Source organism: Cololabis saira, chromosome 7 (genome assembly GCF_033807715.1).
Source record: "Cololabis saira isolate AMF1-May2022 chromosome 7, fColSai1.1, whole genome shotgun sequence".
Lineage (NCBI taxonomy): Eukaryota > Metazoa > Chordata > Actinopteri > Beloniformes > Belonidae > Cololabis > Cololabis saira.
In genome coordinates, this window is record NC_084593.1 from 40,022,162 (window position 1) to 40,043,133 (window position 20,972).

The 20,972-nt window shown below is 41.7% G+C and overlaps 1 protein-coding gene across 1 annotated transcript in view; it reads right to left on the reverse strand.

Annotated features, from left to right (window-relative positions):
• Positions 1-20,972, reverse strand: part of il1rapl2 (interleukin 1 receptor accessory protein-like 2) — a 605,742-nt gene that overhangs the window by 226,811 nt on the left and 357,959 nt on the right. Inside the window, exons 5-6 of the mRNA XM_061725899.1 lie at positions 16,428-16,614; positions 16,193-16,346 (exon numbers count right to left, since the gene is read on the reverse strand). Coding sequence (XP_061581883.1) covers positions 16,193-16,346; positions 16,428-16,614 — 341 coding nt within the window. The remainder of the gene's footprint in view (positions 1-16,192; positions 16,347-16,427; positions 16,615-20,972) is intronic.

Sequence of the window (20,972 nt, forward strand, 5' to 3'; positions counted from 1 at the left end):
GAATCAGCTTTTTAAGATGGGACCAGAAGTGTGTTCCAATTACAAGAATATCACTCTTTAGCCTCCTTGGTGAGGTTTCTGCAGAGGTACAAAGAGCGGTCGGTAAAGCAAACCTCAGATCCAGGAGTGTTCGATGTGTAATGCTGGATCAGTTCTATACCCTTCCCAGTGTCCAAGTAGGAGTAACTGGTTCACATGTGCTTCGCAGACCTAGAGGAACCATTAAAACGTGTCCCTTGGGGTATCCTGTAGGAGCTGCTCGGGAAGAATGGGCTACTGCTTCCTTTGCTTGGGGTGTTTTGGTCAATTTATAAATGGAGCAGGAATTCAGACCATATTGCCTGCAATAAATCAGATTCATGCGAAGTGGGAGATAGACTCCATCAATTTTATGAAGAGAATTTCTAGGCACAGTCAAGAGGTGAAAGGGATGTGGTTTGGTGGTGTCAGGATTTCATCTTTTCCTTCTATTGATTATGTGATCCTGCAACTAAAGATTTTCTCCATACTGTAGCAGTTTAAAGCCAAATGAGCTGCCAGGAATTAAAATCAGCACCCCGACCTCTGAGACATGGTTTTCAGAGAAAAGTGGAATTCCCTTTCCTGGTTGGGAGTAAGGTTGTGGTACAGTATGGCGTTTAAAGGAGATGAGGAGATGGGTGCTAAGGCAATTGCATGATTGGTCATTTTCTAATGAAATCACACCAAGAAGGAAGGAGATGGAACTGGCTGCCATCCAAAGGCCTCTGCTGTCTCCAGGAATATTAGCAAATAACAGATTTTTATTATCCCGGAGAAATCTTAACATGTGGGCCAGACAGTGTGCTGTTAGTGGAACGCGTGTTCATTGTTAAACCTTGACCTTTGAAGGTCAGACAGCTAAGATTTTGTGTTTTGACCGACTTGGAACTTTAAACTTAAGACTGAAAAAGCAGAAGCTGGGTAAGAACAATGTAGTGATCAAGGCCTGGTTCACGACACCTCAGCTCACAGACGGATTCTTCCCAAATCCAGGGAGAGTGAAATTCACGTGACCTTTTTCCAATAGGTCACACCTGGGGAGGAATGTCCGGCTGGCACCCCATAAAGATACACATCTTATCCATGAACGAACCAATAAGAAATTGGGAGAGTCCTTTAAAGCAGGATGAGTAGAATCCACATAAACCTACCCAGGAATAAGTTACACCATGGGAAGAACCACCTGTCAAGAGCAGCAGGCGAAGACTTCGGGGGAGGCCCAGCAGGGCCTAGCACAACCAGGAACAAAGGACTATAGTTGTAAAATTCATCACTTTGAGTAAAACCAGAACCATTCACAACCTCTCAGGCCTTTCACAGCTCTGACAGAAAACTTTAAGAATGGAATGTGTGAATTAACTTAACAAACCTTCAATGTGATTTCCCCTTTCTTTAAAATTAAAGTGTATGTCTCCAGTTCACCACCATGGGTGAACTATTCTGTTGTTGTTTGTACTATGCCTTTTTAAATGATATCAGGTCCTTTATTAGTTCACAGGACCAATGTAACCAGATGCCTTATACATTCGTTAAGATGTGGTATGCATGAAAACCATAATAATACTATATATACATAATGCCATAATACCAAGTATAGAACTCAATCTATCATGTGTATAAACTGAAATCTATAAGGCTCTTTTCCTTTTGTTGACTTTTGTTGAGAGACGTTAACTCTAGTACTTTAGCCGCTCATGATTGGGTGAAGAGAATACTTGACCCCCCATGGACTCTCACCACCCCTGGGACAAAACTAGGGTGCTCAAACAGTTCAGTCAGAGTAGAATGTTTTGGTTGTGAGAGTTGAGATTGTTAATATTCCTTTGGCTCCTTTAGCCGTCTTTTCTTTTCCTTATTCATTTTCCTCTGAATCTTTGAGTCTTTGAGTTTGACTAGCTTTATCCTTTCCTGAAGATTGAAATCTTCCTTTATTTTTGTAGTAATTCTTTTTTGATTAAATTTTGTATCATTAATAAAACCAAGTAATATACTCTACAGAAAAGCTTTGGTTTTCTTATACTTTTAAGTCAAGTTCGAGTTTTTCAATTTTTTTTCCTTTTGGTTAGCGCTGTGGTCGTACCGCAATATCTGTCTATTTGTCTGTTTATTTGAACTTGTAATACATTTCCCTTGAATTGATCCATTGTTTGTTTATTTGATGTACTCAGACCAATCCAGATTAGAACCTACTTTCAGGTAAGAGTTACATTCAAAAATACACATTCATTTTCCTTTGTTATCAAACATGTTGCCCCAACAAGTTTTGAGTAATATTCCTACAACTATTAGGTCACATTTTAACTTAATACAATCCATTTCGCTTGAAGTGGATTAGAGATTTCCTTTTGTTTCAGTTCAAAACAAAACCCCGACCAACATTTCTATTTCCGTGTTTGTTCCACCACTCAAATTTTAAAGGTGGCTCTTTTTTCCCTCAAGTAATTTTACTCCCCCCTTCACCCCCAGTTAGATGTTTAAAACACAAAAGAGACCAGATAGTGACTCATAAATGAGCCTACTGTTACATACATTATTGAGCCACAGCAGTCAGCATTTATCTTGCACAGAGGGAGCAATAACAAGGAAAACACACCTTTTTAAAGTGTGATTTGAGTCTGAGTTTGTGTTGGTGTCTGCTGGGTGTCTGCTGTTTTTAAAACATTAATATTTTATTGCATTGAAATGGACATGTGAGCAGAACACTGGAAATATTGTCTGAGATGTCTCTGCTGAGGAAGAAGTTAACAGTTATATTGGAATTGTGTGATGAAACTTTTAAATTTGTTAACCCTTTACAGTAATAAATATATATGTACTTCACAGAAATCCTAAAAGTAGCACACTGAAGTGCATTTCACACACTAGTTGAACAGTACACATATTCACCTATTTTACAAGATTATGTTAGTAAAACAATGCTTAGGTCCAGACTTCAACGGTCACATGGGCAACAACAGCGATACCTGGAGTGATTGGGAGGAACGGCCTCCCCAATCTGAATTTAGCAGTGCTGTTATTGGACTTCTGTGCTGGTCATAGTCTGTTCATAACAAACACCTTGTTAGAGCATAAGGGTGTCGATCAGTGCAGGTGGCACCAGGACACCCTAAGCCGGAGGTCGATGATTGACTTTGTTGTCGTTTCATCTGATCTTTGGCCGTATGTCTTGGACACTCGGGTAAAGAGAGGGGCGAAACGGTCAACTGATCACCACCTGATGGTGAATTGGGTACCCTTGCGGAGGAAGAAGTCGGACAGACCAGGCAACCCCAAATGTATTGTGAGGCCCTGTTGGAAACGTCTGGCTGAGCCCTCTGTCAGGGAGATCTTTAACTCTCATCTCAGAGAGAACTTCTTCCAGATTTCGAGGGAGGCTGGGGATATTGAGTCCGAGTGTACCATGTTCTCTGCCTCTATTGTTCACGCGGCAGCTCGGAGTTGTGGACGCAAGGTCTTTGGTGCCTGTTGTGACGGCAACCCCCGAACCCGGTGGTGGACACCGAAAGTAAGGGATGCTATCAGGCTCAAGAAGGAGTCCTATCAGGCCATGTTGGCCTGTGGGAGACCTTATGCAGTTGACAGGTATCTACAGACCAAGCAAGCTGCGGCCAGGTAGTCCTGGAGGCAAAAACTCGGGTCTGGGAAGAGTTCGGTGAGGCCATGGAGGAGGATTATTATTCAGCCTCGAAGAAATTCTGGCAAACTGTCCAACACCATGCCAACACTGTTTACAGTGCTGGGGCCTCATCTATAAAGCTTGCTTGCGCAGAAAAAGCGCCTGAAAGTTGCGGAAGCCGCCATCTACGCAAAGCCTCGGATCTAAAAAGAAAAAACGAACCGAAAAATCTGCTTATCTTTACGGCAACCGGGACCCTCCCGTAAGACTTTACTTAAGACACGGGGAACTGGCGACGCAGGCTGTGAGGTGGTGAAATGAAGCCAGATTCATGTCATACTCTTAATAATGTCATCACATATCACAACATATGTCAGACTTATAATAAAATAGCGCTGATCGTGTCCCTCTGTGTGTGAAGCTCAGCGTCAGTCAGGACTCTGCTGCTGCTGCTACTGCAGCCGCGGTGCAGGACACGCCGGGAACCTCCTCTTCACCCACCACTAGGACAGAACAAATGAGGGGCTTCGTATTCGTAGAGCGTTTAGGGGCTCCACGGAGCCCCTCATTTCTTCCCTAAAGGGACACAGATTTTTTTATATATATAATGAGTTTTACGCGCGCGTGAAACCTTTAGGAAACCTTTAGGCTTAGGTGTAAGCCTAAATTAGGGTTCCGCGTTAAAACGACGCAAAGCCTACGGCGTAGGGTACGCGGCGACGCGCACCCACGCCGTAGGCTCTGCGTTGGTGACGCAGAACCATAAACCCGCCCTGAGCAGCTCTGAGGGGAGACGGGAGAGGAGGAGGGGGAGCGGGGGGTGAAGCGGGGCTGCCGGGCCCTTCTCACAGGGTGTGATTTGCAGTTAATGGCTGATCCTACCGTTAGTTTTTAAACTGTAAGAAGTGGGGGGGACAAAAACATGATTTTGAAAAGACGGGGGGACATGCCCCCCCCTGTTGCGCCGGGGCACTCACGGCGTTCCGCGCAGCAACGGCGTGCTGCCACTCACTTGCTGTATTTTATACTATTTATTTTTCTACTTTTACTGTGACCACAAAATAATGTCGTTTTCCTGTCCTCCACCTCATCCTCAACATCTCGATCTCAGATCTCAGTGAAATTCAGTACGGTGGCTGGACACATCTCATTCATTCCATGATTCATTCTGAAGCCAAACAGGCTGCAGGAAGCCACTGCGCATGCTCAGCAGGCTCATTCAAATGCAAAAACATACCATTTTTGGTATGAAGTGGGCATGTAGAGGGCGGGATATGAGCCGGGTTCACCTGCGCAACGTTCCAGCTGGACTGTGATTTATAAAGGGAACCTTACGTGGAAGTCTGCGTGCACATGGTTTTATTGATCCGGATTTTTTTTTGCGCCCGCCATTTTCGGCTTTTGGGTGTACGTGCACTTTTAGTATGAATTCTACGCACTCCATTTTAAATGAGGCCCCAGGTGGGGAGCTGTTGACCTCGACTGGGGACATTGTCCGACAGTGGAAGGAATACTTGTAAGATATCCTCAATCGCACCAAAACGCCTTCTATTGAAGAAGCAGAGGCTACAGACTCTGGGGTGTAGTCTTCCATCATCCAAGGAAAAGTCACTGAGGAAGTTTGAAAGCTTCTCAGTGGCAAGGTACCAGGGGTGGATCAGATCCACCTTGGGTACCTCGAGTCTCTGCGTGTTGTAGAATTCAGTTGATAGTTGAACCTCGGATTCAAGAGGAACAATGCAGTTTTCATCCCGGTCGTGGACCACTGCCCCAGCTCTTTACCCTCCAGAGGGTGTTTGAGGGTTTATGGGAGTTTGCCTAACCAGTCCACATGTGCTCTGTGGATCTGGAGAAGGAATTCAACCGTGTCCCTCCTGGTATTCTTTGGGGGTGTTCTGCTAGTGTAGGCTCAGGGCCCTGCACTAAGTGCTGTTCGGTCTCTTTATGACGGAACAGAAGTTTGGTTTGCATTGCCGGCAGTAAGTCAGACCTGTTCCCAGGGCATGTTGGACATCTTGGACATTTTGGACAGAGTTTCTGGGGAGTTTCTGGAGGAGTTATATAAGTATCTGAGATATAAGTATCTCAGGGGTCTTGTTCACGAGTGGAGGTGCAGTGACCACAGTTATGCAGTGGGTGTACCGCACTGTCGTGGTGAAGAAGGAGCTGAGTCGAAAGCCAGAGCTCTCAATTTACCGGTCAATCTACTTTCCCATCTTTACCTATGGCAATGAACTTTGGGTAATGACTGAAAGGACAAAACTGGGATACAAGCAGCTGAAATGAGTTCCATCTGGGTTCCATCAGGCTGGGTACTCCCTTCAAGAAAGGCTGAGAAGCTCAGTCACTCGAGAGGAGCTTCGACTGTAGTTGCTCCTCCTTCACATTGAGAGGAGACGGCTTAGGTGGTTGGGGCATCTATATCGGATGCCCCCTGGACTCCTACCTTTAGAAGTATTCGAGACATGTCCCACCCGGAGGAAACCCTGGGGAAGACCCAGGCCACGCTGGAGAGACTATGATTCTCGGCTGGCCTGGGGACGTCTCGGACTCCCCTCGGAAGAGCTGGATGAAGAGCTGGAGGAGGTGTCTGGGGTGAGGGAAGTCTGGGCAACTCTGCTTAGGCTGCTGCCCCTGCATTCAGGTCTCGGTTAAACACATGAAAATGCATGGATGGATACATTTAAATAAAGAAACATTAATTTTAAATCGAAGTATCCATACGTAACATGATCTTTAAAAGTCATATAGATACCATTAGATTGAGTAATGGTCATGATCCCTGTGATCACCGTTACATTCCTCTCGGCAGTAACGGTGCTGCCATGGAATCAGAATCAGAGATTCATAATTTGGGTCACAACTTTTGTTGTTTTTAATTACAGTCAGAGTCTTATGTGATTTAGAAAAAGTATGTGCTTTACTTTGTGTCAGTATGCGGACTGGCTCCAATAGAATATTGTTTGTTTCTGAAAATTAACACTATATCATTTTATTTTTAAACTTTAACAAAGCAGGGTGGAAGGCTGAAGTTTTGGAGAAGACAATGTGGAGACCATATTAGCAAAGGTATGCTTTTTCACCAGCATCTGTCTCTCAGACAGTGTTTGCTGAATCGTTGAATATCACTTATTAGGGCCCGAGCACCTTCAGTGCGAAGGCCCTATTGTATCTGTAGGAATTTTTTTTCTTTCGTTCTTCTGACGAAAGGAGGGCCTTTTTGCCCCCCTAAACGTGCCCAAAAAGTCACCAAATTTTGCATGCAAGTCAGGCCTGGCGAAAAATTTGATATTTAATGGTTAACATTAATGGGCGTGGCAAAATGGCTCAACAGCGCCCCCTTGAAAACTTTGTGCCTCAAGCCCCACGATACGGTTTGACGTACATGCACGAAAATCGGTACACACCTGTATCATGGCACAACTGAAAGAAGAGTCTCTTGGCGTCATGCCCTAAACCGAACAGGAAGTCGGCCATTTTGAATTAGTCGTGTCATTTTGGCGAAATTTATGCCATTCCTTCGAAAGTTAATTCAGCCCGAACCGTAACGTGCCCCCAAGTGTGTTATACATCAAAATGTGCGTCTCCATCCTGCGACAACACGCATTACTTTTCTCTTTCAAAAGCGTTACCGTGGCGGCGCTAGACGCCAAAAAGCGCGCCCACCCTTCATCTGATTGGTTCGACAGAAAAAACTTTGTGCCTCAAGCCCCATAATACGGTTTGACGTACATGAACGGAAATCGGTACACACCTGTATCATGTCCCAACTAAAAGAAAAGTCTCTTGGCGCCATGGCCGAAACCTAACAGGAAGTCGGCCATTTTGAACATTCTGAATTAATCGCGTAATTTTGGAGCAATATATGCCATTCCTTCGAGAATCAATTCAGCCCGAACCGTATCGTGAACCCAGATGTGTTATACATCAAAATGTGCGTCTCCATCCTGCGACTACACGCATTACTTTTCTCTTTCAAAGGTGTTACCGTGGCGACGCTAGACGCCAACAAGCACACCCCCCCTTCATCTGATTGGTCCATATTTGATAGTTCCCCAAAAGGCACCAAATTTGGCATGCAAGCCAGGCCTGGCGATAAATTTGATATTTCATGGTTTGCATTAATGGCCGTGGCAAAATGGGTCAACAGCGCCCCCTAGAATACTTTTATCTTCCATAACTTTTGAATGGTTTGACATAGGAAGTCGTGGGTGGTGTCATGGGACTCTGTAGTGAGTTCTTAAGCTTCGTTGGCCTTAATTAGAACCGCCCCTTCTTCTGATTGGTTGTCCCGATTTTCTGCTATACCTTTGGAATGGTTTGACATAGGAAGTCGTGGGTGGTGTCATCAGATTCTGTATGGAGTCCTTGACCTTCATTGGCCTGAATTAGCCCCGCCCCTTCTTCTGATTACAAATATTAAAAAAATTAGGAAAAAAAAGTTCCAGACATTTTATCGCTATGTTGGTCTGTCCTAAGCCAGTAAGTCAAAGTGAAAGGAATAGCTGAGACATAGCTCAGCCAGGAAATTGCAGTCTTTGGTGCCAGAGGTCGGGAGTTCGAGCCTCGCTGTATGCCGAAATTTTTGTCAGCAATTTTTGTGTTTTTTTTACATCAAAATGTGCTTCTCTGTCCTGCGACGACGCACATTACTTTTCTCTTTCAAAAGATTAACCGTGGCGACGCTAGACGCAAAAAAGCGCTCGTCCCCTTCATCTGATTGGTCCATATTTGATAGTTCTCCAAAAGTCACCAAATTTTGCATGCAAGCCAGGCCTGGTGATAAATTTGATATTTCATGGTTTGCATTAATGGGCGTTGCCTAACGGCTCAACAGCGCCCCCTAGAATACTTTTCTCTGCCATAACTTTTGAATGGTTTGACATAAAGAGTCGTGGGTGGTGTCATGGGACTCGGTATTGAGTCCTTGACCTTCATTGGCCTGAATTAGCCCCGCCCCTTCTTCTGATTGGTTGTCCCGATTTTCTGCCATAACTTTTGAATGGTTTGAAATAGAGAGTCGTGGGTGGTGTCATCATACTCTGTATGGAGTCCTTGACCTTCATTGGCCTGAATAAGCCCCGCCCCTTCTTCTGATTGGTTGTTCCTTTTTTCTGCTATAACTTTTGAATGGTTTGACATAGAGAGTCGTGGGTGGTGTCGTTTCTGATATGCTTATGGGGGGCGGTGGACGTGAGTGCGAGGGCCCGTTCATCGCTTCTTGCAGCTTTAATTTTTCTTCTTTTTTTATTTTCAATGGGGCATCTGCACTTCTAATGTTCTTCACGACTGCTAATATGGAGAAAAGTGGATTTAAATAAAATGTAGTTTGTTTATAAGTGCAGCGGACCTGCCTGATGCTCTTATCACGGACAAACCGGATGAATTTGAGGGTGCTGTGAATACATACAAGATTATGAGAGGGAGAGAATTGTGAAAACTTCAGTTTGTCAAGATCAGAATCAGAATACTTAATTTATCCCTTGCAGCAAATGGCTGTGTTGCAGTGCTCTTGTTTACAAATCCGAAATAAAATAATTAATATTAGTAAAAAATGTAATACAAAATGTAAGCATCCATCCATCCATTATCCATAACCACTTATTCCTATTCAGGGTCACTGAATCTGATGGAGTTTAGTCCTGCCCTCTTTCGGTGAGAGGCAGGGGTGCACCCTGAATCCCAGTCCATCCTCACTCTACCCACAAAGTTGTCCCTACAACCACACAGACTTGCACTTATTTCTATGGACAATATATAACCACCAATGAACCTGACACACGTGTTTTTGGGCTGTGGGAGGAAGCCGAATCTGTAGAAAACCCACACAAGCTCAAGGAGAACATGCAAACTCCACAAAGAAAAACCTCTGCGAGGAGTCCAATCAGGAACCTTCTTGCTGTGAAACAGTGCTATAATAAAGTGTACAAGTGTATTTCAAATGATTGTAAAGTGTCCAGATATCGATCAGCAGATGGATTGATTGTCCAGCTCCTCCCTCTGATGCCATGACTAACTGATGGCCAGTGGCAGGTATGATTTCCTGTGGCTCTGCCATGCAGTGTAGAGGCACAGCAGCATGTCATGGAGAGGATGAGAAGTGTTTTCTAATATTGCCCTTATCTTAGAAAACAGCCTCCTCTCTGACAACACTGTCAGATAATTCAGCGCCTCTTTCACAATATGGCTGCCTTTGCAGATACATCCATTGAGTTTGTTGGCGTTCTTCAGCCTCTGTCTGCTGCCCTAGCCCACAACTGCAGATGGCGCCGGCCACCACAGAATCACGAAACAACCTGAGCATCCCCTAGCACATGTTGAAGGACCTCAGCCTCCTCAGAAAATGGAGACCACTCCGGGCCTTCCTGTAGAGAGTGTCTGTGTTTTTGGCCAAATCCAGTTTAATGTCCTAGTACACCCTTGGATACCTGTTCTCAACAATGTCCACACTGGTCCCATGGAGGGAAACCATTGTCACTGGAGCCTGAGTCCTATTCATATCTACCAGTTCTTTTGTCTTTGCTACATTGAGCGACAGATGGTTCTGCTCACACACAAAGTTGTTCACCACACCTATGTACTCAGTCTCTTCATCCATATTGATACACTCCACTACTGCTGAGTCAACAGAACACTTCTGCAGGAAGCAAGTCTTTGTCCAGTAGCTGAAGTCTGTGATGAACAGGGGGATGACAAAGGGAGAGAGGAGAGTTCCTTGTGGAGCTCTGGTGCTGCTGATCACTGTCTGGCATACAGTCCATCAGGTGCACAAACTGTGGTCTGCCAGTCAGGTAACAATCCAAGACACACGGGAAACATCCACCTGCATAACCATCAGGTTTTCACCCAGAACAGCTGGCATGATGGTGTTGACCCTTACAATGTTGGGCAGGTTGTCCAGGTGGGTGCAGACACCCTGAGGTTTATACTAGCAGCTGAAATTAGTTTCATCTAATGCATTTCTGGGCTCTCACATAGACACAGGACGAGTCTTCCAAAAGTGACTTGAAGTAGAGCCAGTTCTCTTCCACATCAAGACGGGCCATCTGAAGCAATTCAGACAGATGGTAAGAATACTTCCTGGATGGCTCCCATGTGAGGTGTTTTAGGCATGTCCAGCTGGGTGCAAGCCCAGAGACAGACCAAAGACATTCTGAGGAAACAATGCAAAGCAAGTATAATTGTATAGCGCAGTTCATCGACAAGGTGATTCAAAGTGCTTTACAGAGACATTAAAACCTCCCAAAGCAGAAAATAAAAGGCATATTTTAAAATTTAAACATAAACAAAGAAAAAAAAAGATAATACATACAGTAGTTAAAATATGATAAAGTTTTTAAACTCAAACATAAAATTAACAGTGCAGAATTGGAATATTATTCAAATGCAGCGGAGAACAGGGGTGTCTTCAACCTGGATGTAAATAAATAAGTGTTTCATCTGGTCTGAGTTAAAGTCTACCCTCTGATGGTACAGGCAGCCATTGTATAGCTATGGTAGCTCATGTTAATTTTCTTTGTTTGGGAACCATGCTGGTTAGTTTGTTTGCATCTGCTGGGTACTGCCACTACCTGCAGCTTGCATGGTGGTGGCAGTGCTGGTTTGGGTTTGGCAGCCACTTTGTAGGTTAGGGAAGGGGAAGAGTTTATTTAAGGAGTGGGAGTGGCCTATTTGAATATCGTTGTCTGGGACCATGCTGGTAAGTTTGTTTGTTTCTGCTGGGTGTTAGGGAAGGTAGTATAGGCATCTTCACTACCTGGAGATTGCATGAATGGAGCCTGGGTCTGATGAAGGTGGCAGTGTTGCATTGGCTTGATAGACATTTTGTAGGCAAGTTAATGGAGGAGGTTGTGGTGGTTTTAGTTTGTTTGCTTCTGCGGGATGTAAGGGAAGATAGTATCAACAATATCACTACCTGGAGCTTGCATGAATGGAGCCTGGCTCTGTTGAAGGTGGCAGTGCTGGTTTGGATTTGGCAGCCATTTATTAAATTAATGGAGGATGTTGTGGTGGTCTTGTAGGTTAGGTAATGGAGGTTGTTGTGTTGGTGGGGAGCAGTGAGAGCTAGCATTAGGAGAGTGACTCTGGGACATCAGATATCACTGTCTAGACTTCTGGAGGTGTTGTTGGACTAATTAAACTAAACACTGGTGAAAGGAGGTTCCTACCTGAAGACCCCTTAGAAGTCAGTTATTGCTGCTCACAGGTATTTAATCAAGTTGTGCCCAGGCCTTTAGAGAGTGCTTATCCTTCTTGGAGCACAAGTTCTATGTGTTTATTTCAACATAATGTGTGCCTGTGGGAACATGTAGATCAGGGTTGGCCAATCCTGGTCCTCGAGAGCCCCTATCCAGCATGTTTTAGATGATTCCCTGCTTCAGCACACCATGATAAAAGTAGCTGTGTCAACAACAGAACTGTCCAGGGAAACATCTAAAACATGCTGGATAAGGGCTCTTGAGGACCAGGATTGGCCACCCCTGATGTAGATGTTAAAAATTTAATTGTATAGGTGCCTACCCAGAGAGAAAAATATGTTATATCAATGTTGAATTATAGTCAAAAAGGTTGATTTTTGGTTGAGGTCGACGATTGATGGTGCATCAACCATCATCCAATTCTAATGCCAATGTATAATCAATGTTGAATCAACGTATTCTGTTTGTTGCAGACCAGGCTTCAACATGGATTCAACATGGATTCAATGTTCCTGCCTAACAATATTTCAACGTGGATTCACTCATATATTGACACCAAGTACTTCCTGTTCTCTATGTATCAGTTTAGCACAGTTCCGGAAAGACCTGCCCAGTTCTCCAGTCGTTTGAGTAACTTATTGTGGTCAATTGTATCAAATCAGCAGTGAGAACAGGTAAATAGACAGATGAAAGGATGGACGGTGTTTTCCTGGAATCAGTCTAATCTGTAGGATCTTCTTGTCTTGACTCTAACAAAGACTATTCCATGATATATTGAGACATAATTATTACTCAAATCTAAATTGAGTCCCTTATAAGTGAATACAGCTCACTAAGCACAGATACTTAGTGTAGGTCATGAGTGATGGCCCTTCTCTCTGTTTGTATAGTGGCAGACAGAGCCAGAGATAGAAACAGATGAATACAGTAGAAGGGAGTAGACTGAAAAATGGTAATATGGTCAGAAAGATCTTCTGGCTTCCTAAACAGGGCAAAATAAATTGGCCTCACAGCAGTTGGCATGTGCAGTATCCAGCTGACACAGACATGACACACAAACCTTGGTTCATTCATGCTTATATTGCTTCAGTGACTTTCTCTATCCCCATATGTTAGTCTGCTTCCCTGTTCATTTAGGTAAGTAGTCTGATAAAGACAAAAAAGGATTACAGGAATAAAGCAGTCACTGAGACTTTAACGGTAGGACAGATGAAAAGTTGCATCCTTTCACAATATATTTAGCAACCTTTTTGTGAAAGTGTGTGTAAATGGGTAATTGTGAATTGTAGCCTAAAAGTGCTTTCAATGGATAAAAAGACTAGAAACGTCCTTTCTAAGTACTATCCATTTACTATTTTTTTCTGTCTTCCCTTGCCCTTGCAACATGCAAAAAACCTTCTCTTGGTTTAATAAATCACTTGATCCAAGTTATTTTTAGCTTCAACAACCAGAAACCAGCATGTGTTCATGCCATTTATTTGCATTGCATATTTTGCATGTTCTTTCTTATTTCTTATTTATTTATGCATCTCTTTAATTTGTCAAAATTACGTGTTGAATGGTTAGAGTAAAAGTAAAGAGCAGGGTTACATTTCTTCACAGTACAGGGCACACAACATGGCATGAGATTCTATCCTTGGTGCAACAAAATGATATTCACCTGAAAAGCTGAGTTATAAAACTACGTACAGTGTCCAAAATTCTAATTACATAGGACTACAAAACAACACTAAAATATTATAAGTTTGCATTGCTCGCTATCTGACTACAAAGTGTACCCTCTGAAGCTCAAGAAAAATCACAGTGATAAATCTAAACCAGGATTTAATGAATCTTCCAAAATCGCATTGAAAGATTGTAAGAAAAAAAGAAAAAAAAAACATCCTCTCCAATATAAGCATTTACAGCACGTAACAAATGTGCTGTGAGAAGAAAGGCTGGAACTGCTTATGATATCCTCTCTGACAGGAGAACAGATGGAGAGAACTCCAGCAATGAGGCGGTGAATAATTCCTTGAAAAATGAAGCTGTGTCTATTCATGTCAGCTCTGCTTTACAAGGGGTAGCTGCATGACTGAACTTTAGGGGCCCTGACGTTGGTTGTGAAATTTACCATTTTCAAAATGTTCAATGAACGAAAGCGCTAAATGTTGTAAAGCAAACCATATATTTTTTAGATTTTAACTTTACTCATAGACTTTGATAAACGACTTCCCATAGCATAAAAGCAATACACAAGCATGCGTGCACGTGCACAAATCAATGACAGCAATTCTTCCTCAAATATTATACAACAAAGGTGCATCTGGAAGCCAACCTTAGCTCATCACATCAGTGCAGATGTTCCTGTCACGCCATAGTAAAGTCAAAACAACTGAAGCGTCCAGCATTCTATGTTTAATGTGGAAATAAAGCAAACAGACTCAAATGTACAAAAAAGATCCCAGGACCTACGTACTTAATTGTTATGCTACATTTATATGTTGTACTCAAAGGAACTTTAAACAAGCCGTAGTAATGATGAATGATGTACACATGAGTCTAGGCATCTGCCAAATCAGTGGATGCCCTGATATCAAAAGATCTATAATATATTAATAGCGGACAGGGAATATGTTCATACCATGTTTGATTCCACTTATTTTGTTTCACGGTTGATGTGTTACACACAACCACCGAGTGGTAGCTCATCAGTTTAGTCATTCTTGAAAATTAGCAGCCAAGTGAACATCTTTAACATCTTGTTTGGATTTTAATTTCCCAATTTACATAGTTGTCCTGCCAAACAGTAGTTGAGAGACCCCATTTCCTGTCTGGACAGATTCCATCACATTACAACCCATTACCCATTATATGCAGTCATATCTAGTCTTGTCTAAGTTCATCCCATCCTAGATCCACCACGGCGACATGAATAAAAAAATCCTCCCCTGCCATTAGTTATGCCTCATCCACTGCCAGTATTACAGTAATGCCTGTTTTACTAATGTTGTGCCACCAGCCTCAGCTGGAGGTGCCCTGCTGTTCTCTGTTTACGAGATCTGGCTTACATCATACACTATCAAATAAATACATTCCTATTTGGCGGTACCAACACAAAACAGCTCATCCAGTATCAATGAAGATTAACGTGAGGGTCCCAGTCATCTCTGATCTTGTAACAAGCTGTCATGGTAATTTGCAAAACTGTCACTACAGACAGCATATTACCAGTAATGGCTTTTGACTCAACTTCGTGTACAAGGATAATAGAAACGTATATACAGGAATTTACAATCGCAACCATCATTTGTATTGGGCAGTTTGGTTGGATTACCCAAAGAAAAGAGCGTGAGTAAAGTCTACAAACCTTTGGTGTGATACATATCCGGACATGAGAACGGTAGAGCAAAAGTGTTAACTTGCTGCACTGCTCTTCCCTCCAGAATAAGCACCTCCTCTTAAACTAACCAGCCCTAACTGGAGCACACGAGGACTAAATACAGACTTAGAGTACACAAAAAATCAGGACGCCCAACTACCATGGTGAAACACTTAACACCATATATCACACCATATCAATATCTAACAATCCCACATGTCACTATTATATACAAACATAAATGCATATAAGCTGGACATCTTAAAATTGTGTTCCTGCAGAGGAAAAACAGAGCAGGATCGGCCATCAGGAAGATGGTGAGGTGGGATTGAGTGATAGTGAAGTGTGTGTATGTATGTGTGTGTGTGTGTGTAATAAATAAAACAAATCCATACAAACTGCTTCAACACCATGAATGTACTCATTTCCACCAAATAGGAAAATGCAGTTTGCCTCAGTAAAAGTACATGTCGTAGTGTCGTACTGTCGAGAATAAAGTCAAAATGTCGAGATTATTGTTGAAATACAATTTGGTGAATAAAGTGGAAATGTCTCCTCTGGCCCATCAAATCAATTTAGGAGAGCGACTGACAGCTCTGCAGAAGCAGCCGTAATTAACTAACTAACTTACATCCTTGGAGTGTCTATAGGCCTACGAGGCATTTTGTAAAGACAGTCACATGCGCTGTTTGTTATAGTATCAGAAGGTTGACTATTCTCGAAAATTCTGACTTTTTTCTCAACATTTCAACTTTATTCTCAAAATTGTACTTCAACATTATTCTCGACATTTCGACTTTTTTCTCGACATTTCGACTTTTTTCTCGAAGTACATAATGAAAAAAAAATCTTCCTCCTCTAAAATATTATTTTTATTTATCTCCTGCCTGGCCCTAATACTCTTCCGTAGAGATCCTCAGCTCATCTCTAAACACATTTTAATGTACTTGTCCTCCTCGGGATTATCTAGGCATCCAGCCATGCACTGTTTAATACCTGTGACTTTGAGTTCTGTTGTCCGCCGCACCAGTCTGGATCCATATTGTAATTCACAGGTGTAATTTCCCCCGTCGCCCTCCTCTATCTCAGGAATCCAAATATGTGTGGTATTAACAATAATCGAGGTTCTCCATTCAACCCGCTCACACTCCTGAAACGTGACACAGACAGAAGTGCTTTAGTTACACGCTGCGGCCGACTCCTCAAGTGCGTTTCAGCGATCGTGTCATACCTTGTACCAGGTCATCTGAGGTTGTTTGTATGGAGCCAAATAGTCTTCTATATCAGGACAGATGATCATTTTGCTGTGCGTTATCTCAGCTTTCTCCAGATGGCGGACTTTGCTACTGAAGCATTTCCCCTCATCACTTTCCTCCACCGTCATTGACATGGACACTTTCATGCAGTACGTCGAGTTCCTGAACAGATCACATTATAGGAAACACAAAGAGATCACAAATTACATTAACGCAGTAGGACATTTTTTTGATTGATTGGAATTTTTATTTCGAACAAGAAATAGTAGTGAATACAAAACAAAACAGTAATAATCAATACTAAATAAATGTAAATAAAAAAATATATAAATAAAAACATGCATCCATCATAATTAAAATGCTTTGAAAAGGAGTAGGAAGAAGTAAAAACGTATTAAATCCTACCCCTTTCTACAATATATATATATATATATATATATATATATATATATATATATATTTTTTTTTTTTTTTTTCATATATATATATTTCATTCAATTCAATTTCATTATGATCAAAATTAATTTAATTTCTATGCAAAAAACAAAAAATTATAAAAAAATATATATATATATATATATATATATATATATATATATATATATATACACAAATGTTATATGAATATCAATAATAACACATCCTCACACCTATATACATTGATATAAATATACCCATTTATACATTAATATATCAGTATCAACAATATACAAAAAAGAAAAGAAAATAAACAAACAAACAATATCTTTCTCTAAGTTCTTATGAGAGTAAATAAAACTAATATCCCCCATAAATGTAAAAATTCACCTTTTAATATAATATATTGGATTGCATTTGCAAGGCAAGTCAAGCATCCTCAAATCAATCTGAGGGTATGTTTAGTGCTGAATTATTTATCCATCCTAGAGTTAGCCACAACAGCGACATGAGTCATTCCCCCAGCCGTCCAACACTGAGACACAATCTAGAAGCTATTTTCATGTTTAGAATGCTGTGTAGCCCCTTAGGCACTGTTGTGGGTATTTTGGTGAAATTATGGGCTCCTAAAACGACAGTGTTTCATGCACATCACTGAGTAACCGGCGCGTAGAGAACTCACTAGTTGTAGAGCCTCTTAATTTTTCTTAACTGAAAGAAAAAAGGCAGTTTCATAACATAAATTCTATAAATTAAATAAATTCCAAGGCATATCTATGCAATGCACTATTACTTTATTGTATTTTTTGGAAACAGTCAGCACTCATCTCTTCTGAAATAAACTGTCAACATCTTTCTGATTAAAAAATGAAATCCCAGTATTTTTAAGTGATATGTTATTTATTTGTTTAATGTTTGAGAAGATCAGAATTGTTCCCCAGCAATACATAGATAGTAGTGATAAAACTACACGGTAAAGCATGAATTTTTGTTAATAGTGCCTCTGTCACATAACGTTCCCCAACAGACCCATTACATCTGTTGTAAACTGTTATTTCAACACGCACCCTGAATAACCTTTTTAATACTTCCAATTAAATATATACCTCAAAACATTTACATCTCCACTCTAGAACCACGATTTCCCTTCATGAAGTCACTTTTACAATGATGACATGATAGTGACAGGATCATTATATATTACATATTATGCATGAGATGGATGGATGGATGGATGGATGGATGGATGGCAATGAGAGAGAAGGTTAGTTTCCTCCCAGCCCGCTGCCTCCTAAGGCAGGACAAGGATGATACAGCATAAGTGCAGGCAGCTCCTAAGCTGCGCTGCCTTTGATAGGGAAGCGTAAAGGCATAAAGACGAGTATAAAGATGAGTGCATACAGCAGAGGAGAGAAGACGCTCCCGCGGGGCAGCAGAAAGGATGTCTGTCCTTAAAATGCATAGGTTTGTACGGAAGAGTATTAGGGCCAGACAGGAGAAAAATAAAAATATTTTAGAGGAGGAAGATTTTTTTTTTCATTATGCACTTCGAGAAAAAAGTTGAAATGTCGAGAAAAAAGTTGAAATGTTGAGAAAAAAGTCGAAATGTTGAGAATAATGTTGAAGTACAATTTCGAGAAAAAAGTCGAAATGTTGAGAAAAAAGTTGAAATGTTGTGAATAAAGTTGAAATGTTGAGAAAAAAGGCAAAATTTCGACTTGATTCTTGAAATTGTATTTCAACGTTAATCTCGACATTTCAACTTTTTTCTTGAAGTGCACAATAAAAAAAAAAATCTTCCCTTCTCAAATATTTTTTCTCCTGCCTGGCACTAATACTCTTCCGTAGGTTTGTCACTTGTCGTCGTATTGATAAAAAGTAAAAAAGGAAAGAGATGTTAAATGGCAAAATAATGTAACATACTGAATGTCCCTGGCAAATCTATAGTCTATAATGTTATAAACATGTTTAACCTGCTTGTGTGAGGAAGAACCCAAAAATGGTTTAGCATTTTGGAGTTTTAAGTCAATTGACTGCAAGGTTGATGTTCAACACCTGTAACAATTTTATTATTACATCTATTGACACAGGACTGGGGTCTTTAAGGCATGTGTTACGTGTCCTTCAGCTGACTTATCTCACAGAAACAAACAAACTTGCACTTTGCTGAAGTGTGTGATGTTGTCTTTTCAACAAAGTTTTGGTTTGAAAGTCTTGAACTCTGCTCGCGGTGATAACAGTGGTATATGTGTTTGTCCATGTGTGCTTTCCCCCAAGTTCACCTCCAGACACAAAGCAACACATTGATCTCTCTTTCTTTCATGCCCTCCAACACACACACACACACACACACACACACACATACACACACACACACACACACACACACACACACACACACACACACACACACACACACACACACACACACACACACACACACACACACACACACACACACACACACACACACACACACACACACACACACACACACACACACACACACACACACACACACACACACACCTATTGTCCCCTAACCACAGGCTCTCATCTAGGAGTATCTAAACCACTTACCCCATCAGTGATTTGTATGTGTGCCTGTGTTTACCTGAGTGTGTATTTTACAGGGGGCGCTGGGATTTGGGTCATTGACCAGACCGAGACCACTGAGCATTGAACAGGAGGCCTGGAAAGCTTTTTATCCATCCACCCCTTCAGTTTCTCTCCACCTCATCAATCTACCTCCAGCCCACAGCATTCTGTTTTCTTCTCCACTGCCTCTGTTAGTTTCTCGTGTTGCTTCTGCGCCTGTCTGTCTCTTGTCTCACTTACTGCCGTCCAGTCATCATCCACTCTTTGTTGTTGTTTTTTCATATTTGCTTTGACTTTATTTGCCCTTCAGTCCTCCCCAGACAGGGAGAAAGTCCTCACCAAATGTTAGCCCACTTACTATTACTTAAGTAATTAAATATAATCTGCTGCAGTAATAGAGGGTCTGCATTGACGTCACTTTCCCACTGGACCCCCCCCTTACTCACACTGAGTGGCAAAACATCAGCAAAAATGGCTGCAACTAGTGGAGAAGACGGGATAACAGCTGATTATCAACTTAAATTAAAGGCAGTTGGACTTGACAGTGACCCGTACAGTTACCCCAAGAACCAGTGGTTCATGGACATTAATATTTGGTACAGTTACCAAGAACCAGTGGTCCATGGACATTAATATTTGGCCACAAATCCAGTTTCCTGATATTTATATGTACTTAACTTCTACGCCGGGGAAATACACGAAGCAAAGCTTGAAGGCATACAAAAGTCTTGACGCTTGGTCCGACTTCAAGGCAGGATTTGTTGGTGAAATTAAAGTGATGAGGACACCGAACTTTATGATTTGACCGTTTAACGTTAGCTACCCAAAAATCCAACATTACCTGATACAAAATGGGAACCGCAAATCCACGTTTCGGTGCCTGGAATCCAGTATTTCTGTGAATTGCAGCGATCCATTTGTCTCTCTTAAGCTTATTTTTCAGCAGTCTGTAAAACGATAACTCTGATTTCTTTCTAAATCTATGAGTACAATCGATCGCACAACACCTCTTTCCCATTTTAGATGTTTTCCAGTTGCTCAAACTGAAAGTTTACGCTGCCACTCAGTCTTTCTGACACTCAGTGGGCGTAACCCGCTGTGGCATCTGTGACCTCATGCGCATTCCCTCTATAAATTGCACAAAAACACAACTTAAATGCATTCTGAATAACACAGCTACTTCACCCCAAATCCCTAAAATAAAATTTGGATTTGTTCCACCTTAATCTTTGGATCATGCATTTAGACTTTGGACTGATGTTTGATTATGCAGAGTGCATGTTAACACAGGATAATGTGTCAGATTTCCTCATGCGCTGTGCTGGTATGTCAAGGCAAGGCAAGCTCCTGTATAGACGACCCTCCCTCACCAAGCATTGATACAAAAGCTCTTTCAAATTTCAGAAGGGATTTTCCTTTAAAACACTGTTGTAACTCTGATGACTTTGTTCTATCTCTGTTCAAGTTAGTGATGCATGCTTAAGAGATGAGCCCAAAATGCAAAG